This window comes from Vanacampus margaritifer, chromosome 6 (assembly GCF_051991255.1).
Source record: "Vanacampus margaritifer isolate UIUO_Vmar chromosome 6, RoL_Vmar_1.0, whole genome shotgun sequence".
NCBI lineage: Eukaryota > Metazoa > Chordata > Actinopteri > Syngnathiformes > Syngnathidae > Vanacampus > Vanacampus margaritifer.
Window position 1 is genome coordinate 13073891 of NC_135437.1, and position 25583 is coordinate 13099473.

General features: G+C 40.0%; 1 protein-coding gene across 1 annotated transcript in view; it reads left to right on the top strand.

Annotated features, from left to right (window-relative positions):
* The first annotated feature begins 3405 nt into the window (after positions 1–3405).
* grm3 (glutamate receptor, metabotropic 3) overlaps positions 3406–25583 on the top strand; it is a 52481-nt gene continuing 30303 nt past the window's right edge. Inside the window, exons 1-4 of the mRNA XM_077568695.1 lie at positions 3406–3575; positions 14762–14817; positions 21158–21624; positions 22685–22828. Coding sequence (XP_077424821.1) covers positions 21313–21624; positions 22685–22828 — 456 coding nt within the window. The 5' untranslated portion in view covers positions 3406–3575; positions 14762–14817; positions 21158–21312. The remainder of the gene's footprint in view (positions 3576–14761; positions 14818–21157; positions 21625–22684; positions 22829–25583) is intronic.

The following is a 25583-nucleotide window of genomic DNA, read 5'->3' on the forward strand; positions in this document are numbered from 1 at the left end:
GGAAGCCTGAACCATTTTTTTTCCCGCTCATTTTGCGCATCGTCACCCTGCTGTACCCTCCGCATTTGAACGTATAACATCTGTCCGGACAGAAGATCGGGAAGATGACTGTCTCTTTGGTTCAAGAGGGACCAGCATTGTGTTATATTACCGTTAAAGGGTATGCCGACAAAGGTATGAGAGCCAAACTATGGCATGACGTGGGGACGCCATTTACTTTTATATACTGTGCAAAAAGCCAGAGGATTTCATTCATGTGGGAGGACATCGTGAGAGAAAAAGTAACCGGTATGCAATGTTTCTGTTTTTATATCCAGCCCCTGTAAAGAGGTTTCCGGTTGCCTTTAGGAATAATGACTACCGCCGCCAATGGTATAGAGGGGAATTACTTCTCACATATGCGCTGAAGGTACATAATAGTTGGGGTCGGTACGGTGTATTTACATCTTTTACATCCGACGTCTGGGCCGACGCCACGGAGGGTAGGCGTCGGTCACATTTGTCCGACGTCGGATTGGTCTATCTAGGCCTTTACTTTTTTTTTTTTTTTTTTGGAGAGCTCAGTATTGTTCATTCGGTAATTTTACCGATTTGACATGTCATCACCATTGCGCTCCTTTTTTTTTGTATGTGGGTGATTATGTGTGTGTGCGTGTGTGCGTGTGTGCGTGCGTGCGTGCGTCTAGGCCTTTACAGACGCACAGTATTACACTTATGTGCAAAGTGCCTTTAAGGGGCGTGGCCTCCTCGTAAGCTCCGGCAGGCCACTTCTCACACACGTCTGGACAATGTTCCTCACAATGCTTATATTTTGTACTTGTGATTTTGGCTGCTTGTCATAATAGATAAGCGGCTGAAAATGCATCGGAGAATGTGCATAAAGTAGTTGCTTGATTTTTTTCACTTTACTGAAGCTTGGCACTGACATAGTGCAAGGAGAGTGTTTCAAGAAAAGCCGTAATATTACAAGAAAAAAAAGTGAGTTTGTGAAATTGACTTATGTCTGATGTGACGTGATGGAAATTGACAGCTCAATATCTAAAATAAAAACACATTTACTCCAACCTGTTTCTCTCCTGTAAGTACTTGTGCTCAAACACACACACACACACACAAAACAAAAACTGCGTCTTTGGCCGTTAGCTGCAATCAGAAAGCATTCACACCAGTGTATCTCTATGCACTCCGCTAACTTTACAATGGAGAAATCAGGCCTCTCCACAGACCGTGTGTGTTTGAGCTGAGTGAGGAGGCTCTGTGACTCAATCATGCATGAAGAGGATTTTCTGTTCAATAGGCACCGCAGACGTGCATGCCTGCATTCTAATGAGCGCGGTGTCATACAAACAAGTTCGCGCTCACAGGTTGTTGCGTGTGCGCGTTCCTCTCGTCTTCAGGCTTTGGACTTGTTTACACGTTAGCTTTGGATGGTCATCTGGAGAGACAATAGGTCTGAATGCAGAATCACGTGTTAGCTGGCACCTTTAAAAAAGACACCATTTGGGGGCCTCAACATGCCTGAGAACTCACCGATTTCTGAAAGCAATCACAACTCATTCAGTCACAGCCCCTAGAAAGTTGCAAAAAGGAAGCCCCTGCCACCAGTTTTTGCCATCGACACCAAACCTGCTGGCCATCTCCATTGTGACAGAAAAGTTTCAAGAATCCTTGCTCCAAATTAACCCTGTAGAACCCAAGAACCCTTTTCTTCTTTGGAAAATTATGAATTATACATTAAATGACTGCTATAAGTTCACTGAACACCAAAATATGTTTTTTCAATTTTAACCCTTTTTTTAACTAGCTCCGAGTTGCTAATTTATCAAAATATATATATAAAACATACTCCGAGGCATTCTGCAACATGATATGAAATAGATTAACAAAAAAAAAAAACAATTTTACCATCTGATGGTTTGCTGAGAAGATGGTTTTGTTTGGATTGATTTCCAGCTCAACAAAACAGCATGTTGCCAGCCATCTTGTCACCACCACTCTGGCTCATGTAAGTGCAATATTCATCCACTAGATGGCCCCGTGCAGGGGTCAGAAGTGGCACTCTGGACTTTTGAAGTTAAATTTGTAAAAAAATAAAATAAAAAATAGGTCTTTGTTATTTGAGTAGCAGAATTTGTATGGGCCAAATTTGACCCCGTGGGTTCTCCAGTTTGGCCAATTTCCATACTCATACTTTTACCAAGTTTTAATTGGGAATTGACCCAATAAGACGCAAGTATCTTGGACAGATGGGTAATACCAATTTAATTTCACCGATTGACACCAAACTCTCTCTTTTTTTTAATTGTTTGTCTGTAATTGCGTTCCATCGCTTCCTGCTGTCTTTGAAAGGACACTCTAGTAAATTAGATTTTCTTTTAAATCTCTGAGGCTTTCTTAGTTAAATAACTTCAAATGAAAAGAAAAAAATACATTAAATGAAAGCAAGTGTCTTAGACAGATGGGCGATGCTGAGTTGCCAAGATTTTTGCCTACACCATCTAATGTGTGGGAGAAGCAGGCATCAAAATTAGATCATGTTCAAGATTTTCTGAGAGTAAAAGCAAAGAAATATCTCACAAGTACCATCGTTTCATTGATCGGCATGAAACTTGATGAACATGTCTATCATAAAAAGATGCATAAAAGAAGCCGACAGATGAGTGACCAAGCTTATTTGTCTATGCCATCTTTTTTTTTTTTTTTTTTAAATAAATACATTTTTATGCCATCTAATGTGCGGGCCAAACATCAAAATTGGAACATTTTGAACTGCCACCGATTTCACCAATTGACACAATATTTGGTGGGCATGTCTCGTGAAATAGTCTCAAGTAGCCATGCTCCAAATTCAACAGGAAGCAGGAAGGCGGCCATTTTGTTCCAAGCAACCATTTTGGAGACGTAATTCAGGGCGCATCTTCTGACCAACTCCTACACGGCAGTTGGCAAATCTAGACAGCAAGTCGAAGCTATCTTGGGCCATCTTGGGCTATCTTCGGCCATCAAATGTGGGTGGAGCATGGCGTCAAAATGTTGGTGGTGATTCCAAGGAATGCACTTCTAATAAATGATTTTTTCAAATATATTTCTGCATTTTTATCAGACTCTCCAGTGGACATATGGTTGAAGATGAATTCTACGTCTCTTTACTCCTCACTCTCGCCCTCTCTCTCCTGGTTGTTGCTGATCCGAGTGGTAAACATGTGCAAAGAAGGATGGCGGCGGTGGGGGTGTTGGAATGGCTAAGTTTTCTTTTTATCCAATAAAAATGTCTCCGCGCAAAGATCGATTGTTGTTGCTAGGAGACTGAAGCATCCTTTGGCACCGGGCTTCAGCTCACCACGTCTGTTTTTTTCCTTCCCTCCCTCTTTCTCTCTCTCTTTCTCTCTCTCTCGCCCTCTCTCATATACAAACACACATTCTCCCTCTCTCTCACACACACACACACACACACATACACACGCGTACACACAGCGGCAGCATCCTCTCTCTCTCAGCGCGACTCCTCCGGGGATCGGGAGTAGACCCAGTCAAACTTCCAGCAGAGAAGGGATTCACAACCAGACAACAGAAAGGTGAGTAAAAAATTTTGGAAAAAAACAACCTTCCCCTATTTTTCATCTTTGCGGGATAAAAGAGAAAAGAAATTGTCAGTCGGTGTCTGCAATTGGTGTAGAACTTTGATTTGTTTGACTTCTCCTGATAAGAAGAAGACGCGTTTCAGTCGGTGATCCTCTGCAGCAAACGCGTGACAGACAAGCTGAAATGATGCAGTCGTGTTTGAACTTCGCATGGCAACGCACGCCGCCGTCTCGTGCATACAGGTGGACTATCTGCTGACCCCGTGAGGTCCTGCCCCAAAACCCCTTAAAAGTCCACCCACGTCGACAGCTAGTCGTTTTTTTTCCCCGGCAAGTAAATGTGCAGAAGTAGCAGTTGCATGAAATCTGCATGAATTATGTCACGCCGCCCTTGCAATAGGCTTAACTTTGCCGCCTGTTAGAATGTGACACACTTTGAATCAAACCGAGGTAGGGAGATGAGTCTCATTGTGTAAATTGCTTTCTTCTTACTTTTTAAATGAAGGTGGATTGATTCTATTCATATTTGGGACTGACTGCAACATTAGGCACCTGCACGTCTAAAAAATTCCGCCGTTAAAAAAACAAAAACAGCATATCAAAAGGGTTCTTTGCCAAGCTTGCTTATAATTTATAAATGTATTAACACCACGTCATTTCCTTTTGTATAAATTACCCCTCCAGTTTCTTGTTATTACTATATATTTTTAACAGTAAATTGAATTCAGAAATAAAGTATACTATTCGGCTATTTGCCATTTTATATTAAAAAGGGATTTGGGGGGTTGAGGGTGGTGTGTTTTAAACATCCATCCTCCTTTTTATTTTTTTGAACAGCTTATTTGATTCGGGTCGCTGTTGTGCCGGAGCTTATCCCGGTTGACTTTGTGTGAGAGGTGAGTTATTCCCTGGACTGGTCGCCAACCAATCAAACAACCACAAACAACCAGCCATGCTCACATTCCCACTTAAGGACAATTTATAGTTTTTAGTGAACCTAAAATTTAAGTTTTTGGAATGTGGGTGGAAGCCGGCGTACAGCATGGGTTCTTGAAACTTTTTCATGTTGATTAGTGTAACTGGTGCGAGAGCCCTAATTAGAACTGTCTCCCGCATCGCCTTTTTCATGGCGAACCTTCAAAATAATCATCAAACTTTGATGCCCACATTAGACGAGGTAGGCAAAAAAGCTTGACCATTTAGCGTCGCCCATCTGTCAAGGATCCCTGCTTCCAATTGCAACTCAAAATGGCTAACTTCCTGCAAAATTTCGGGCAAGGGTGCTTGAGTCTTTCGTGAGTCCCGTTATGATGGACATTCAGCAACTTCGGTGAGTTTTTAGAGGGTCGTGTTCAGGACCCCTAAAATACATATTGTACAGTGTCACCAGCCATACCAAACTTTTGAGTTTTGTGGCATGTGTTTGTCGATTTATTTGTCCTAAGAATGAAAAGCACAACGATTCCAAGAGATGTTAAATGAATCCCCTGAAAACTTAATTATCTTAATGAAATAGGCTTACAAAATTTCTGATACAACGCTTGTAGTGGATCTCATTATGCTCCAAAACGAAAGTGGCTCAATATGAGTTAAGAAGAAAAAAAATCCAATATAATCGAGCCCAAAAAGAGCTTCATAATGCTCACACTGCCCAGTGAATGACTAATTAATGCTAACACAAAACGGTTTGGAATTAGGTGCCACATGATGGGATGGCTGCAAAGCATTTTTTGCGTGTGTAAAAGGGATGGCACAAATAATCGGCCCAGCCCGATTCCTGACCGCCCTTGGCTACCATGTAGCTCTACCACTGATGATTATTGGTTCAGGTTGATCTCTATATTGTAAATGGATGAATGGGCTGCTCCTTCTAAATTGTGGGCCGGTCTCTCCGGGTAAAACGGAGGCAAATAATAATTGAATAGCCTCACATCGACCCCAAAGGACACCGGCCCACCGGGCATCTTCCCTGTATGACAGTTGGCCAGTCCAGCCCTGGTTAAAGGAAAAGTCAACCCCCCAAAAAATGATTTACACTAATATGTGCACAATGACGCAAAGCCTCAAATAAATACACGGACTGAGCACCAAATGAAGCACTTCTACGTCTGTCGATCGGGGTGAGTACAGATGGTCACTCATTTTGTGTATTTTTGCGAGGCTTCGTAAAGCATTCACCGAATACGCGGAAGCGCTCGGCAAAAGGTGACCGTTGCCATCGTCAACGACGGGAAGTGACGGTACACGGAATTGCCCTGCTCTAGTGATTGGTCGTCACCTGAGCAACTGTCCTTTTCAATCAAATGCCATGTTTGGACTAGTGAAGGTGCATAGAACATAATTATATAAAGAATATTTTGGGTTGACTTCCCTTTTAAACAATGCTATGGCTTGAATCAAATTAAGCTCCTCCCCTCAGTTTAACATATTTTCTAGGCACTAAGATACCACTAGATGGTGCTTGAGCAATTTTTTGTGAGCCATGGACATGCCAGTGTTTCTGAAGGCAGCGAATTTTGATTTCTCGTCAGCCTTCGTCAGGGTATGTTCAAGGTCGCAACGTTCACCACACATTGACCAACAGTTCTGTTTCTTTCTTCTTCTTGCGACAAAAAAAAAACATTTAAGACGTTTCGCAAACAACGTTTAGCAAACAATGTTTAGCAATCTTGAACGAACGTGACAAGAACTTCGCTATCTTTGCAAACACGCAAACAAACGTTCGCCCGCTCAGTGGGATATGGGCTTCATTGTTAGCATAATAATCTTTGTCAATGTTTAGCATTCTCCTAAAATAAGAATAACACAACAAGCTAGAAGAGTCCAGTTGCTTTGATTCAGTATATTTATACGACCTGGATGGCTGGCAATCTACATAGGCATAAAGATTTTTTTATGACTATTTTGACAGGAAGTTAAAAATGACATGTAATGTTTTCACTTTTTATATATGTATTTGTATATCTATGATTAGGGGAGTAATGGTGGGTCAAAAAAGGTGCGGGAGTGGGCATGGGCATTTGATGCCATGTGTTAAACCGTGATGATACTCTCATGTGCACGTACGCGCCTTTGTGTATGTGTGAGTGAGTGCTCTGCACGGTTGTATTTTGTGTGTGTTGAAAGGCTGTGTGTGTTTTTATGGGCGAGGGGGCGAGTCTGGAACATGGCCTTGTGTTTCAGCATTTCTGCACTGGTGAATATGCTTACATGAGCTCCTGTTGGAGCACCTTGATGATGATGATATGTGCGAGCACGCGCAGGCGTGTGTGTGTCTGTGCGTGCGTGGCCTTGTAGCTTCCACACCGCTTCTCTCGCCGGACTGTATGCAGTACACAGCCTCAGCAATAGGAAAGTAGCAATGATGGTAGTGTAAGCTCGTGGCATATTAAATATCTCTATGCTGGTTTTACACACTCCTGGTGCATTTATAGGGTAATGTCATTAGAAGACGGCTCATAGGAATTTGTTGACGTCTCATGATTTCTCAACCAAATTTCAACTTCCATGCCTGGTTATATGACGGGTGTCGCATCTTTCCTCACTGCCTTCACTGGTGCGCTTCTGTGTTTGCATCACAAATAAGCCAAAGAAAAAGCAAAACACACTTGTGTAGTTAACTCAATTACTGTTAGTCATTTCAAAGCAGAGTTTCCCGTATTGCTAGCTGGTTTAGATCATGATGGCTATCATGAATATTGTGTTCTGTGACAATATAAGCACTGAATACGCCCCCAAAAATAATTGAGTAGGCCTATATGGAGTAGTCGACTCTCTTCTTATACCATAAACAATTTTTTTCTAGCTATTTCCTTGCCATTAGTAATCAATCGTAAAAGATAGGTTAGTTTAACTCTGAAAGAACAAAAACAAGACTGCGAAAGTGTATTTTATGACAAAATAATAATTGACTTATAAATATACAAGTAAAAAACTTGCCATGAGTAGCGCTGACTTTCCGCATCGGATTGGGTTGAAAATCAGGGCCGTTCATCATTCAATCCATCAACTGTATCATCTTTTCTCACAATTACGACATGCACGTTGCATGACCCACGACACATGCCTAAAGTTAGTTGTCAGATGCATCCCGTCTCGTCAGATGCCTAAAGTTGCTCGACTTCCGACGCATGGCGTACCTATTTTTTTAAAACCTATGAAGGTTTGAACTTTGAGCATGTTTAAACAAGAGAGAAACGTGAGCAAATGTTAATGCCTGTCTCAGAAAAGTGCATGAAGTGTGTGATGAGGCGTTTACAGCCTAAAAACATAAATGTAAAAAAATAAAGCTGACTACTTTGCGGATTTCACAGTTCTTGCTTTTGCACATAGTTGCAGGAACAAATAAAGTGAACCCCCATTTATGGTTTCAGATGTGATAGGTGAAAATCCGTGTAGAGAGACCATATAAGGAAAGTATGTTTTTAGTTTTAACACTTAAAGTACTCCTACCTGGTCTCACTCTTTCACTTTTACTACAAAGCACAAAATAGAATTAAAGACTGTATATTTAAAGTCCAAAGGTTCAATCAAGCCACATGAGTGAGCTTAATGCTAACATATAATGTGAAACACCGTAGGCACGCTAATGGTAATTAGCATAGATGTTACATACAGTAATTATAAACCTTCAAAGAACTGATACTGCATTACACACAGAGTAGCTGCACCGAAGGCAGACAACTCTAGTTACTCACTTGGCAAAGTATAACAAAAACAGTTTTACTAACCACGTAAGTGTCCTTATATCTGAAATGTCCATAATGATTTCTGTGCAATAGGAGGGCCACAATGTGTAAACTGTAGTATGGCAGGGTAGGGTAACACTGAAATAAAAAGTCACTTCTTGTTGCATCAACTGTTTACTTCAAATTCAAGTTTAAAAGAGCCCTCTGCTCTTTTTTTTATAACAGCTGGTTACTGTAAGTATGCTCCAGCCATGTTGAAGCTCCACATAAGGTGTAACCATCACAATTCCTAAAAAGTGTGACTGATAAAAAAATCAACTGCAAAAATCCTGCAAGTCTTGGAAGTACGTTAAAAAAAACCTTTATGGAATCATGCCATATACAGTATATGTATCAATTTTTCAGATGTGCCATAATGATAGCATTAAATTAATTACCTTGGAGGTTTCCTGTAGTGCTCTCTGCTTTTCAGGTTTTTTGGAGGGGACGTGTGTGTGTGTGTGTGTGTGTGTGTGTGTGTTTTCAATACTTCGCTGTTTCTTCCGCTTTAATGAAGTATGCCTGAAGATCGCTTGCTACTTCCGTCTCTCTCTCTTTCTCTCTCTCTTTTTCTTTATCTCACTCTCACACACGCGCACAAACACACACACACACACAAAGGGTTCGCAGTGCGCCACCACACCCCCTCCTCTATATTCAGCACCATTCATACGCAGACGTTCACTGAGCGGGGAGGAAAGGCCAGTGGGATGTACGCCTGCGATGTCTCTGAGAAAGATCAGACTCTTAAATAATTGATGAAGTGGAGAAGAAAAGTATGTGTGAGCATGTGTGTGTGTGTCGTCATCTCACAGGTAAATAGGCAGTGAGACATTTGTGGGCTGTCCACAGCTCATGGCGGCGAGGGGTCTGAGTGATCCAAATGTTGTCAGCTGGCTGTGATCCTAATTAGACCAAAGGGTGCAAAAGTGGGTCAGTGTTTGCATTGGCCAGAGCAATTATGATAACACCCACAATCAACTTTCTCTCCCATCACCTTAGTTTTGATGGCACTGAGTCATTGCCGTCCTCTGCTATTGTTCACTTTATACTCAACAGAGTTTCACACATACTGATTTTTACACCTTGACCAAGAATCACACACATGGCAAACAAAAAATAAATCTCCTTGTACAGTACATCCTTTTAAGAAACTGAAAATAGTGCCCCGGAGATTTAAACTTATTCACTCCCAGCCATTTTCACAGAAGCAATCCCCTTCACACCCGGCTGTTTTACTGGATTTTGACTGATTTTGCAAGGCCCACAGAATATTGTGTTCTATTGCTATGAAAACATTAATCTGTCAAAAGAAACATTAAAGTCTCTTTTTTCATCAGAAAAAAATATATTTCTATCTGTTTTTATTTTGCAGCAATTAGCATCATCTCCTTTGCTCTGCTGCCACCTGGTGGCCGTTTGTGTAATAACTATCATTTCTTCGACCGTTCTTTGCAGCTGAGAGGCTGCATCAAAGCCTTCTGTATGCTAAAAACAAAAAAACGTATAAAAATGCGGAGTAGTTGTCAAAGTCTGTTAATTCCAGAATTGGCCTCTGGTAATTAGGCTGTCATTACTCCATTGTAGTGTAAAACATGTTTTCAGCAAAAAATAAATAAATAACGGTTAGTCACTAAGTCATAAGTTGTCACTAAAAGCGGCAACGTAAGATGGCTGGCCTTTGGCTTCAGTCACGAGGACCTATTAGTAGTCCTTTCATATATAAGTCTGTGCGTTGCTGTCATGGGCATTACGGTAAAGACCAGATCCAGCAAACAGAAGCAGCTATGTGGCGGCCATGTTGGCAGGAGCGGTGTTCCCATTATAGGCAATGAAAAATAGCCATTAGCTTAGCGGGGCATATTGTATCCATCCATCCATACCGCTTAACCGGGGGGCGGGGCAGGGGGGCAGCAGCTTTAGAAGGGAAGCCCAGACTTCCCTGTCTCCAACCCTTCAACCAGCTCCTCCAACAGGATCCCAAGGCGTTCCCAGAACAGCTGAGAGACATAGTCTCTCCAGCGTGTCCTGGGTCGTCCCTGGGGCCTCCTGACGGTGGAACATGCCCGGAACACCTCTCCAGGGAGGCATCCAGGAGGCATCTGAACCAGATGCCCGAGCCACTTCAACTGGCTCCTCTCCACGCGGAGGAGCAGCGGCTTGAACCTGAGGAAGGAGGAAACTCATTTCGGCCGCTTGTATCCGGGATTTTGTTCTTTCGGTCACAACCCACAGCTCGTGACCATAGGTGAGCGTAGGAACGTAGATCGACCAGTAAATCGAGAACTTCGCCTTTTGGCTTAGCTCCTTCTTTACCACCACAGACCGATACAGAACCAGCATCACTGCAGACGCTGCACCGATCCAGCTGTCGAACCCTATCTATAGAATTGGTGACAAAGGGCAGCCTTGGCAGAGTCCAACCCTCACTGGGAACGAATCCGACTAACTGATGCGGACCAAACACTGACATCGGTCGTACAGGGACCGAACAGCCCGTATCAGGGGGTTTGGTACCTCGTACTCCCGAAGCACCCCCGAGGGACACAGTCAAACGCTTCTCCAAATCCACAAAACCCATTTAGACCGGTTGGGCAAACTCCCATGCACCCTCGAGGACCCTGCCGAGGGTGTAGAGCTGGTCCACTGTTCCACGGCCGGGACGAAAACCACACTGCTCCTCCTGAAATCCGAGATTCGACTTCCCGATGGACCCTCCTCTCCAACACCCCTGAATAGACCTTACCAGGAAGGCTAAGGAGTGTGATCCCTCTATAGTTGGAGCACACCCTCCGGTCCCCCTTCTTAAAAAGGAGGACCACCACCCCGGTCTGCTAATCCAGAGACGTGTCAACCATGACAGCCCCACAACATCCAGAGCCTTCAGGAACCTGTGTTGCAGCGTTTCATGAATTTATTTTATCCGTCAAACTCGACCATCAAAGTTAGTGGGTGGTTCACTCAAATCTTGTCTAATCTATTGCTTTGGCCTGAAATGGTTGTAAACATGGGAGCGACGGTGCTGGATTTTTTTTTTTTTGCTGACGTCCCTTGATAAAGTGTTCGAGGCTTGTTGTTGTGCAAAACCAACATCAAAATAAAAGTGAGAAAATGTAACTAATTAATGACACATTTAATAAGACACTGATATATTTAATCCCCTATTTAATTATTAAATGAAACATCTAATTAATAATGTCACATTTATTTAATTATTTAATGGTGTATTCATGTATTTAATTTGGGGATTTTTGGTCCTCCATATTACATGTAGTTTCTCTTGAATGTTAGCACCCGTAGCACCTCTTTGTGACTCCGAATTTTAACATCCTGTAGCGTGGATATGAATCAAGCCGGAGCCAGCGGCCATGCATTTGAATGATGCCCCCGCCATCGCTCCCAGGGTCATTACGTGACATTTAAGTTTGATAGATGTCACGCGCAGATGGCTAATTCTGCCTTTGACGGGCCGGCCGTTATTCAGCTGATGGAACGGTCGTCTGACGGATGGGGCTGACTTTTTTTAAGGTCCGCCAAAATGAAAGGAATTCACTCGGATTGGAGCTCAACTAGAAGACAATGGCCAGATATTGTAGGCCTACATGACGTTGGGAAGTTCTTGGTTCCAATCTCGTCTTAGATCATCTTGTGTGGAGTTTTTTTATTAGTTTGTTTCTGCCTGTTTTTTTTTTGGGGGGGGGGGGGGTTAGTAGCACAACGCCCTCCCTCATTCCAAAAACATGATTATTGTGTTTACTGAAGCCTCTAAATTATCCATAGGTGTCAATCAGAATTTTAACCCTGTAAAAAAAATTCTGTTGTTGTGACGGGGAAAAATGGCAGCTGTGATTGTCAGAGAAATTGTGAAAAATACAGTGCAAATGTAAACAACTTTACTGGTATTTAATGTACAATAAACAATAACTGCTTGTAAATTTTACCGGAATTCGACAAATAACAAATAAAATCTGTATGTAAATTTTACAGAGCAAAGTAGTATAACGCCCAATTCACACTGACTGCGGAACGGATGCGGTGCGTTTTCCGTACGGACGCCGCAAGGAATAGAAAGCATTCGAGTCTGCGTGTCAATTCACACCAGCAGCAGTGCGGTGTGTATGCGGTGCGGAACGGATGTGGCGCTTGCGCAAGCGTTCTCTTTTTTCCGGACGCCGCATGCGGATTTTCATGAAGATGAAGGAGCCGGACAGAAAGTCGAGCGTCGGCATCAAGGTAGATCCGGTATATTTCAAAATAAACCCGTTTGCAAACTCGTTTTTTGGGGGAGGGAAGCTAGCTAACTACATAGCGGGACATGAGTCGGACATTGAAGACTAAAAACGAGCTCAGAATAAATTAAACATGACAAAATAACCTACCCAATGATTACACAGCATCAGGAACAACTGGAGTTTCAGTATCTTGCGCATGGATCTTCGACACAGTCACACGCGCTGGGATCAAACCACCAACCTCAGCGTTACAAGACGGCCATTCTACCACTGAGCCAACACACCCTGATGTTCTTAAGTTATCAGTAAAGAAGTGTTGAATCCACACGTTTAAAAAGTACAGGTGTTTATTTTTGCACAGTATTTTTTTTAACAGCTGCCAGTTTTTTTCTCTAAAACAACAGAATGTTTTTTTAAAGTGTAGGCCTACTGATACGTAAATTAGTAATTAGGTCTACAGTATATCAATTTTAAATGAACAGAATATATTTAAATTAACCTTTATATTCAAATTTGTACTGTATATCTAAATATTAATTAACTGTAATATGACTTTGTAAAATGCATGCTTCTTTTGGCATAAACAAAATGTACCAAAGAACGTACTGACAGTGTTATTCTATGATGTCATTTTAACTGTATCCCAATGTTTTTTGTTTTACAGTTTATTTGTGTCTAAATTAGAGTAATTTGTGAATTCTCCCCAAAAATATATTTTAAAGATTTTTTTACCGTTAAATCAACAGTTGTGTTTTGTTCAGAGTTTTACAACATATTAATGTAAGTTACACATTTATAGTTTTTATGTCATGTTTTTACAGAAATTCTTTGTTAATTCTATTTTTTATTTTTACATTTTTAAAGTGATATCTACTAGGGGTGTGAATTACCGAGTACCTGGCGATTCGATTCGTATCACGATTCACAGTATACGATTCGATTCGATACCGATTAATCCCAATACGAATCTATACATTTATTATTGCAATTTTTTTAAACTCAAATTTAGAGAATACTAATCAGTAAACTTGTAAATGTACACTGTAAGATTTGTATGAAAATGTATTTATTTATCTGAAAATTCAGGCTTATAAGTGAGCTAATGCATTTAACAAACAGGTTGCAGTCTGTTTCATGTTTGAACAGCACTGAAATAAAATATTATGGCTTAACCCTGGAGAACCCACGGGGTCAAATTTGGCCCCTATAAATTCTGCTACTCAAATAACAAAGACCTTTTTTTTTTTTACAAATTTAACTTCAAAAGTCCAGAGTGCCACTTCTGACCCCTGCATGGGGCCATCTAGTGGATGAATATTGCACTTACATGAGCCAGGGTGGTGGTGACAAGATGGCTGGCAACATGCTGTTTTGTTGAGCTGGAAATCAATCCAAACAAAACCATCTTCTCAGCAAACCATCAGATGGTAAAATTGTGTTTTTTTTGTTAATCTACTGTATTTCATATCATGTTGCAGAATGCCTAGGAGTATGTTTTTTATATATATATATTGATAAATTAGCAACCCTGAGCTAGTTTAAAAAAAAAGGGTTAAAATTGAAAAAACATATATTTTGGTGTTCAGTGAATTTATAGCAGTCATTTAATGTATAATTCATAATTTTCCAAAGAAGAAAAGGGTTATTGGGTTCTCCAGGGTTAATGTTCTATTAATATAACATTCTTCCATGCTTAATGTGCGAATCCTAACCCTAAGTAAGACGACGTTAAAAATCGATTCGGCCGCATTTTGAATCGATTCGAGAATTGTGTGCTGTAATATCACGATATATTGCCGAATCGATTTTTTCTAACACCCCTAATATCTACTGTATACTGTATGTGCCTTGACATGGCTGGTGACCAGCTCATTATTTGTCTATGTTATATGTGCCCTGACTGTAAATTTCTCAAAAGACCAAAAAGAACGTGAAGAAAAAAACAGAAACATATACTGATGGAAGGCTGCAATGAAATTTGCTGGTCTTAGTGCTCTGTGGTGGTCTGGGCATCGACCCTGCACGGATGCGTGTCCTGCAGAGCAGTCTTGCCTGTTAGAGGAGGACAGGATGCAGTGGTGGAAAACATCCCCCAAAAAAACAGGCGAAACATGAGAAGGGAGCGTTAATGTGTACGTCAACTGTTCGTCTCCAACTCAAAATTGTCTCCACCGTTTATTTCTGACGGTTTACTCATGTTCTGTATGTTTGTCTTCAATAGGTGTTGGGATGTCGCTAGCTGCAATCAGCCATCTGCTCCGTTGCATCTTCATTCAGGTAAGGCACCGGGCTACCTTGACTTACAAATTTAATTGTGAATGTAACCAAGCTCATAACTCAATTCATATCAAAGTAATGTTCCGTGTTATGTGCAGTTTTGGATTGGAAAGCAGGAAATATGTCACGAAATGTAAACATGCTGAAATAATCATGATCTCAACTCAGTTTACTCACAAATGTGAAACCTGCTTCTGTTTAATTAAACACAAAGCTATTTTCTTGTAAGAATGGCAAAAGGTGGATATGCAGGAATATCTGCCGTCTAGTGGAGGAGCATTTCATTGTTCTGCCCGTCACGATACAACGCTGGCAAAGACGGATTATCAAATGAAAGTAGTCACACTATGAACGCCAATAGAAGCTCAATGGTGAAACTGCACCAACTTATGACTTCTGCAAGTTCTGCAATGATTTAAAAAAAAAACAGAAGGGACAAAATGTGCTGCAATTTAGTGCCTTTGCTCTTGTGTTTTGGGATATTTTCCAAGAAGATCTAATGAAGCACACACTCAATTGAAGATGCGACTTGGCCCATTTCGAGGAATGCACATTCTGTCTCAGCTGCTTTTATATAACAACACCTCAACATCTCTTACGTAAAAGTTCAAAACAAAGCATATAGTGGAGCTGTTGTCGCGTCTCAAAGCTGGATGCATATCATCGAACCGCATGTCAGCTCGCCTCCTGTGGATTTGTGACGGCAAAAGATGAAGACGAGAGCGACTTGGTCATACAAATCGCACTTCAAATGTCTTATTAGCGTCTCGCTACTTTGTGAAACGCTCGTTTATGGTGTTTGCTGAGCATTTCAGACGTCTGTAGCAGAGAGAGAAAGAGCGAAGAGGAAGAAGAGGGAGGTGGCAAGACATAGAAATAGTCTGCTTTTAGGTCAACTCCTTAGAGAAGCCGCAGAGGTGTGTGTGCGTGCGTGTGGGGGCGGCTGTTTGTCTTTACGTGTGTGTCATATTACAGAGTAGTGGTAAAGATATGGCAGCCGCCTGAAGAAAAATCTCTGCTGCCTGCATCCAAAGGGAAGCTTTCATCCTCCTCCCTGCCCACACACACAAACTTAGATTCACATTCAAGATTGCGCTTATAGGCCAAAGTAACCTTTATGATTTTTATAAGGCTGCAGCTATCGATTATCTTGGTATTGGGATAGCTTACTGGAGAGAGAAAAAAAAAAATCTAATCTTTGAATGTCTCACGATTCGATTCGATTCCGATTTTTGGGTCTGCTATTCGATTGATAATCGATTTTCGATTAGGTGATTATGGTCTACTCCAGTCTGACTGGCTAATGCTAATTAGCGCGCTACTCGCGGCACTTTTATCACTCAAAAGAATGGCTCCACGCTGGAATTTTTTATTTTTATTGGAGTAACTTGATCGGGACTTTTTCCTTCTACTCTCAAATGTGGCTACATCTTAACAGTGTATTAGACCCCGTGGAACCACACTGCCCCTCAGTGGCCAAATCGGGTACAACATGAACAGCGCTCCCAATAAAGGCACACACAGAAAAAGGCAAGACAGTATAAAATAATTTAAATAAAATCAATTTTGGGACATTTAAAATAGATTCTGAATCGTACTAAATGAGAATCGCGAGAATCGATTTTTTGCCACACCCATAATATATATATATATATATATATATATAGATAGATATATATATAGATAGATAGATAGATAGATAGATAGATAGATAGATAGATAGATAGATAGATAGATAGATAGATAGATAGATAGATAGATAGATAGATAGATAGATAGATAAATGAATGTGTAGGGTGAGTCATTGCCGTCCTCTGCTATTGTTCACTTTATACTCAACAGAATTACACACATACTGATTTTTACACCTTAACCAAGAATCATACACATGGCAAACAAAAATAAGTCACCTAGTACAGTACCTCGTTTTAAGAAACAGAAAATAGTGCCCAGGCCATTTAAACTCATTCATTTGCAATTTTAGCCTCAGATTCACCCATTCACACACACATTTCCATTTAATAATGAACAACCAACTGTTTTTCATTTTTAGATAATCAACATTTCTGACAGACGTTAGAACCACAGTAGCAATTTTGCCGGTTAGGAATTCCAAGTGTTTCAGCTGTCAGCATCAAAGTGTGATTCATTCAGAGTCATTTACGTCTTTTATACTGCCTTTGAAAAGTTATCTGACGGCTTTCATCAGAATCTCACCGCTAGCCGCTAGCACAGCCAGCCGCTAGCACAGCCAGTCGCTAGCACAGCTAGTCGCTAGCACAGGCGCCTCAAGTCAAGTCAAGTCATCCATTTTGCCATGACACGATGTCGAGAAGGCATTGATGTCCATAAATGATTTGGTAAGGTCAGGTTTATTTTGAAGTTGGCCTTCTTACTTCTTTTGACATCATGTGACTGTCATGCATAGCATTTACAAATGTTAATGTTGGCTACTTATCCGAGAAAGAAAAAATGCCTTGAGCATTTTTTTAACCGAGGTACTCGAATTACTTGAGGAGACTCATTTCACCCGTAGATTTTTAGTTTAAAGAAGACATATTGTACATTTTTTTAAATGTTTAACACACTTCCCAGGTGTCTTACTATCATGACTGTGACATCAAAATGCCCCCAAGCATGATAGCAAACTGCTCAGACAGAAATTGGCCCGTCAAATTTAACTATTAAATTCCAGTCAAATTTCCTAATTCTCAGCTGAGAGGGAGTGGGAGTTTAACAGAACTTGCTTTGTTATTTATCTCGTGTCATTTTGATAACCAAGAAACCACGTTGAAGTGAGTTAGGAGCTTCTTTTAGAAAAAAAAAAAAGTAGTGCCTTGCCACATATCTTGTGGCCTCTATATGAAATTGTATGTGATGCGACTTATTCAATCATGTTTTTCCGCTATTAGCGGAAAGGCTAGTTCCTAGTCCCGCTGTGCTTCCTGCATTACTGCTATTCACTGAAGCATTATCACTGCCGAACTACGGCTGCTGCGACCAATCCCATTCGATTTGATTCTGATCAAAAGCATGATTCAGCCGAATGCTGGTATTAGGCAAGCAGGGGGAGTGCGGCAGGAGAACGAAGTGTGACCTTTTGATTCCGTGGGCTGATTGCGACCTTCATGTTTCACTTACACTTGGCCCTCATTACCATGCGGGCCAGACGGTTGAGCTGGGCCACATCGATATGATCAGTTTTCAGAAGTGGATGATACAATTCAAGCGATTCCAGACCCTTCATTGATTCTGACCTTTTATGCACCACAACTCATTGATTCCACAATTCAGCTTTGCGATATATTAAAGGACCTGTTGTTAAGCTTCCCAAGCACGATAAGAACCACTTTCAGAGAATACAAAAGCCCAAGAAACAACTTTCTCTTTTAAGTATTATGGATAAATCACTTTGTAATTGCTTGTACCCAAGTAGTTGGGTCCCTGGAGTGACTGCCCACCTATCAAGTGTCAACTTAAATAACCAAGTGAATCATTTGTGAGCTGCCTAGTTCCAAAAATGTGTCTTTCACCAAAATATGGATTGTGACTAATTTGCATACGAACGCGGCCACGTTGTGTTTTCGTGACTTCTGTTAATCGGCAAAATACTCAAATAACTGGCTTTTTACGTGGTGGCAGTGGCCGCTGGTCAATTGAGGGTGCGAGGGTTTCCAGAAAGACAATTTTTTTTAAATAATAACACTGAGGTGAAATAAAAGCAAAATATTTAGAAAGATATGTATATCTGTTTTTAGAATAGCAGGATAAATAGCATATAGTTAAGGATGTTTTGTCGTTCATATTTCACTGCACTAAGGAGGCTTGGTGATGAAGTGCTGCCTCGAAGAGTGAAAATACAACATGTGCTGTTCGTGTCTATATGTGCTTCGCAATTCAGCGCATGCTTTTTTTAGTCTCAGGCCTCAACAAATAGTTTCACCCCTGGTTGTCATGGTAACTAAAGATGGCCTTGCAGAGCAGGTGGGGTGTGCAGTGCCTCATGCCATGCAACAGGCTGAGCTCAACAAAGCTAGAAAAAATATGGTGGGAAGACTACTTAGTGACGAAGTGCTGCCTCTATGAATACAATTTCAGTGTAATATTTTTAGGTTGATTTATTGGAGGAGGTTGATTAAATTGGGTGTAGTGGTGGCTTTGAGCAAGGGTGATTCATTTGCAGTCTGGACGCGGAGGCTGAATGACTCCTGCTCCAATAACACCACAGAAGTTTGCTTTAAAAAAAATAAAAAATAAAAATAAATTGTTGTTGGAGGAGACGGAAAAGTCACTAAGTTGGCAACACTGAGTATAGTCCTTATTTCATCACAACGTCCTAGCTCCGCCCCCAATCATCACAGAAACAGCTGTACTTGCATTTGCATGACACAGAATTATTCTTGCGACAAATTAATTTCCTCAACTTTCCCGTGTTTACCGGTGCCCTGGTTTCCCCATAAACGTCAACAGGCACGTTCATTTTAAAGATTAGCAATGTTTACATTTTAAAGTGCTTTCTGGTGTGTTCCGCTTGATTAAACCTATTTGTGCTTTTCTTTTTTTTTCTTAGTTCAATATCTGAGGGTGAAAGTCACATTATTGAACACAGCAGCCAAAACACTGCCTCCGATAGCTTTGATTGAGTCGTGAACTTGGTAGTATCAGATGTCCTTGTTGTTACACACACACACACACGAACACACACTCGCCGGGGAGAGTGAAGAAGTGTTGCAAGCAAGATCAGATTAGAGCGGCTTTTCTGATTTGTGCTATGAGAAGTCTCATGTATCAAGCAGCCATCTAAGCTGGCTTATCCAGATACAACCAGGGGCACACACACACACATACACACAGCCAGAAGAAGAAGAAGAAGAAAAAGAAGAAGGTTGACCGTGTGCTCTAAAGGATAGCTGACTGGAGATCAGCAAGGCGCAATCTCCAAACAATTCCAAATCCCTGTTAGTCATGGCAGCAGATGTATCGCTCTCTACTCTCTGATATCAAGTACATCCTTGAACCTTTAGGGGTAGGCTACATTGTCTCTGTACTCTGAGAGGGACTACAGACTTTTATACCAGTGGATATGTTCCTTACCCATCCGCTACACAATAGGTTAAAAAAAATAAAAAATGTGATCTAGAGAAACCATTTTAGTTTAGCTCCACAAACACGCTTTAACGCATTTAGCTAGCAATGCACTATTACCGCTAGCGGTAGCTACTGTTCATTGGACTAATGAAAATGGGCTAATACATGTTTATCGCCATTCCCAGTTGAAGTTAACTGTAGAACTAACAAAAAAATAAAGACAACTACATATTGTGTATTGAACACAATGACTAGCTTTGTCTTACAAAAGTCTACAAGTTAAAGCTAACACATAAATGTGATAAACACTGGGGACAGGCTAAAGAAATGATGCTGCATTCAAGTCGGATTTATCCCCGTTAGCTTTTCCCAGTTCCGACCTGAAAGCGTTCGTGGTGAAAGTAAACAACCAAAATGGCAGATAATGATAAATTGTTATTTTTTTTATTTCAGTCCTCAAAACACATTTTGACCCCCAGCAAACTTGCCTTCTTGCAAATTTGCTTTATTTATTGCTTTTATCTTACTTCATAAGCATTCTATACAGTTCAGTAGTTCACCAAAAAATTTCTTGCAGGGAGATCGCGACATACTGTCATAATTGTTGTGTTACGTGAAGTTATGTTGATATATTTATGAAGAAAGCGGTCTAGTTTTTTACTTGAGTAAATTGGGTTTTACCATTCACGGTCTGTGTTTCCAAAGGCGTCGCCATTGTAGAGTGACGTCACATTGTAGTCCGTCGGTCAAGTCGGGGTACTTTTTTTCCCCGACTTCGCAAGTGGGATTTCCAAGTTCAGGGGGCGTTACCGTACACACTTCCTGGTTTGAAGTAAGTAGAAGTAAAGTACGACTTCCCGCTTTCCTCAAATGCAACATTAGCATCGATGTGGTATAAACCTTAAGATAACACGGCATCTACATTTAACAGAAAGATAACATTGTATAACAATACCCACAGGCATTCTTTCAACAACTGATATTACTGCAATTTAGCAGTGATGGGTTTTTGTGTGACTTTTTTCATGAAATCTACGTATTCAAATACGTACAATTAGGAAACAATTGCAACTTATCCAGAGCGCTCAGGTTCTGACCAAAAACATGGTTTCCAGTTGCTGAATATGAATGATGATCATGGCGATGAATGATTTAATCGTACATTTTATTTTTTAATTCAGTCTGTTGTCTGTTGATTTGTCCGTACTCACACTGCGTAGTTGATCTGGATGACTTGTCTTCTGTCCTGCAGGGCTGATGTCCTCACGGTGTGTCCCCCATCACGCACTCCTCTAACTGTCCCCCTCGACCGTTTCATGGAACTCCAAGTGACCCCCACCATTCCACCCTTAGCCCCTCTCCCCTAACCTTACTCCCCCTCACCCAGCCCCCCTCCCCACCTCAATTATGGTGGCCCGCGCTCTCGTGGTGGTGATGATGTGTCGAGGCGTGCTGCTGTCTGTCGGAGACCCGCCGCCATCCCGTAGAGAAATCCGCATGGAAGGCGACCTGGTGCTGGGCGGTCTGTTCCCCGTACACGAGAAAGGTGGAGGCATGGAGGAGTGCGGCCGCATCAACGAGGACCGAGGCATCCAGAGACTGGAGGCCATGCTATTCGCCATCGACGCCATCAACCGGGACCCCGATCTGTTGCCCGGCGTCTCCCTCGGCGTGCACATCCTGGACACATGCTCGCGAGATACCTACGCACTGGAGCAGGTTCGCTAACCCAAACACAAGTCAGCAGTGGTCAACACTTTCTGAAACTCACACTCCCTGGTGTTTACAAACATACTTTATGTCAACATTAAGATGTAGAATACATACATAGGCTACATACATACATACAGTACATAAATACATACATACTGTACATGCAAATGGAAATTAAACAAATACATAGTATATTGTATGTAAAAATGCAATAATAAAATAGTATAGAAATTGTGACATCAGCATTTTTTTTTGAAAGAAATGCATGAATAAGTAATAAGTGCAGTGCAATTCAAAAACAAGTAATTGTAAACAAATGGCAACTTTTGATGACTATATATACAGAATTGTACACGTATTTGTAGAACTAAAAATAAACAAAGAAATAAATATATTAAAAAATAAAAAATATATATATACAGTAACAGCTATAGTATATATATATATATAGCATCGGCAGTTTTGTAACTAAAAGAAAATACAACACAAAAAATAAAATTAATTATTTCTATTTTATTTGTAATTATAAAATTAATTCATTATGGGTTTTATGTGTTCGAAATCATTTAAAACGGAACCCATAACAGCAGTTTTAAGAGTAAATAAAAATACATTAACCAACATAAATAAAACCCATGAATGAATAATGAATACAGGCGTACAAAAATTTTTAATGAATTAAAGTTGTATTAATATGGGGTAGTAGCTACCGTATGTCAGCATTTTTTTAATTACTGTGAATTAAAATAAATACATGAATACAAATAACCAGTACTAAAACATTTTTCTTAAATAGTATTGTTGTATTTTTGTTCTTGTTCTTCTTGTTCTTGTTCTTGTTCTTCTTCTTATTATTATTGTTATTATTATTATTATTATTGTTATTATTATTGTTGTTGTTGTTGTTGTTATTATTATTATTTTTATTATTAATTGCTGTGCCATGTTTGACATTATCACTAATAAGATGCAAATAAGATGCAAAGCAAGAGTTGTATGAAAGGTTTGCCTTTCCAAAGATAATAACGCTCACCGTTGTGCCAAACGGTGCGTGCGTTGCGTGCAGGCGCTGGAGTTTGTGCGTGCGTCGCTCACCAAGGTGGACGACTCTGAGTTCATCTGTCCGGACGGCTCTTACGCGCTGCAGGACGACAGTCCGCTGGCCATCGCCGGCGTCATTGGCGGTTCATTCAGCAGCGTCTCCATACAGGTAACGCAGGACGCTGCGTGGCACAGGTGGCAGACAAAAACAACTTTTCTGCTACAACACACACCAGCCAGTATTTCAAGTCTCTCTGATAAACCCCAAATTAAGTTCTGGTGTTCTAGGAGGCTTTTCCTAACATGTTTTTTGTTTACTTTGCTTTAGTTACTCGGTTGCTTTATTGCAGTTACTTAGTTATGATTACTGTTGCTCAGTTACACTTAATTAGTTTCAGGTATAGCTCCTTGATTACAGTTATTTACCTGCTGCTCACTTACAGTTACCTAGATACAGTTAGTCACTTTGTGACTGTTACTTAGTTACGTTCATAGTTACCTAGATACTAAGTACTTACAGTTATTTAGTTACAAGTATGGCTACTTAGTTACAATTAATCAGTTAAAGTTGCCGAGTCAGTCAGTCGCTTAGTTACTCGACTCAGTTACAATTGTTTAGTTACATTCAATGTTACCTAGGTACAGTTACTCAGTTACAGTTAGTTACTAAGTTCCAGTTACCTAATTACTTAGTTGCACCTATATTAGAAAAGTAATTAACTTAGTTACAATTACTCATTTTGTTACAAACTGGGGATGTGGTTGTGTTCAGAATTTACAAGTCATATTTAACCACCATTTGAAATGCCTCTGATTGACCCAAAATAAAGTTAAGATGTTCTCTAGTTGTATCTCCTGATTTTTTGCTTTTATTTACTTTAGCTACTGCATTACTTTTTTTGTTTTTATTACCCTTACTCCGCTACAGTTAGTCACTTGGTTACAGTGACTTAGTTTCATTCACAGTTGCCTTGGTACGGTTACTTCAGTATAGTTAGTTACGGAGTTACAATTATTATTATTATTATTATTATTATTATTATTATTGTTGTTGTTGTTGTTGTTGTTTTTAATTTATATTTATTTGTGCACAAAGTACCAAAACATTTGGCCATTCACAAGTTAAGGGAAGGTCAATTTAAGTTCACTGGGAAAGTTTGTCGTGCATTTTAGCTTCAGCTCCAAATTTCACCGTAAGGCCGTGATGGCTGATCTGTTCATCTCTTCACTTGTCATCTTTATAGCCTCCGCCAGGATTGTTTGTTGGTGTTTGGCCAGCATGACGGTTGATAAATGACGAAAGACTGTCGGGCTCATTTTCCTCCTTTATGTGGAAAATTGTTGGTTATTGCCTTTGAATGCACGCAGGGTCATTGATTCTGTGGAATAAGCTCAATTTGAAGGCTTGCCAAGGCATCGGTTGATAATGGAGTCTTAAGGTAAAAATAATAATAATAATCTGAAAACAAAATTATGAGAAATAAGAAAACATTAGAAGAAAGAAGACATTTTTCCTTGCAAAAATAGACATTGATTCTCACATTAGACATCGCATTACAAATTTATTCCTTTCATTTTTCTTGTGCTTGAAAATTATGACTATTAGCATAAAATATATTTTTTTCTTGTAATATTAGGGCTTTTAGTATGGCAAAATTACTTTTTTTTTTCTTTGTAATGTTATGTCGTTCTTCTGTTTGTAAAAAAAAAAATTTTATTTGTACCATCAAAACACTCATCTTGTATTATATACTAAAATGATAACTTTTCTTGTCTTACTACAACTATCTTCTTTCAAAACTATTTTATACTTTTTTCTATTCTCATAGGTTATACGTTTATTATCCCATCAAGACTTTTTTTTGCCCGTATTAAGAGTTTCTCCTCTTCAAATTTCTTCATTATACTCATAAAACGTCTTCGCTCATAAACGTTTATCCTCTTAAAATTTGCACTTTATTCCCTTAATGTCGTACTTCAAGCGTCTCTATTTTTGCAAGAGCACATCCTGCATTTCTTTTGAGGTTTTTGCTACGATAGAGTCGAGAGATGGAGAACACGGAGGGCTGATTAAGCATTTGGCCCCCGACAGCCTACTTGTTTGTCGACCATGTTATGTGCATTGTGAGGCTTTTCTGCCAGCTATTTGGAGACTCTGTGCTGACCTCAGCCTCCTCCTCCTCCTTCTCTTCCTCTTCTCATCGTCCTCATGCATTCTGGGGCAGCCAGTGAGAACATCCCAGCTCGGTGTCTGCTGCGGGGAATCCTCCCTTTTTTGAGCCAAGCGCTGTTCCTCTTGCTCAAGTCGTTTTCAAGTCGTGTGCCCACATTTCAGAGATTTGCCAGCAGCAGTGGTATAAATGGGCAAAATATAAAAACATCAAACTACAATTGTTTTTATAAATATCAAAATATAAGACAAAAAATAATCAAGTAATTATAACAATTACAAAACTATATGGATAAAAGTGTTGGAAAAAATACAATAATATATGTAATTTAAAAAGTACACAAAATATTTGATGTCAAATAAAATATAATAATGTATAAGGGGGTATATTGGATGAAAACATTAAGTACAAGTAAACAAATTTTAGGGAAGAAAGAATGAGACAAAAATAGGAGAAGGAAGACGGGAAGGGAAAATGTTGAAACAAAAATGTAACCACTTTTTAGCCCAGGTTTAATAAGAAATATAGAATTCATTGTAAAATACTACAAAAAAATATTATAAACAATACACAAGGCAGACAAAAAAAACTGAGAAATATTGTACTACACTAAATTGAGACAAATACAAAAATATTAAATGATCTATTCACACATGAGCAAAAAGCTAAAAGTATTATTATTATTATTATTAGTAGTAGTAGTAGTAGTTGTTGTTGTAATAGTATTGTTGTTGTTGTTATTATATAAAATAT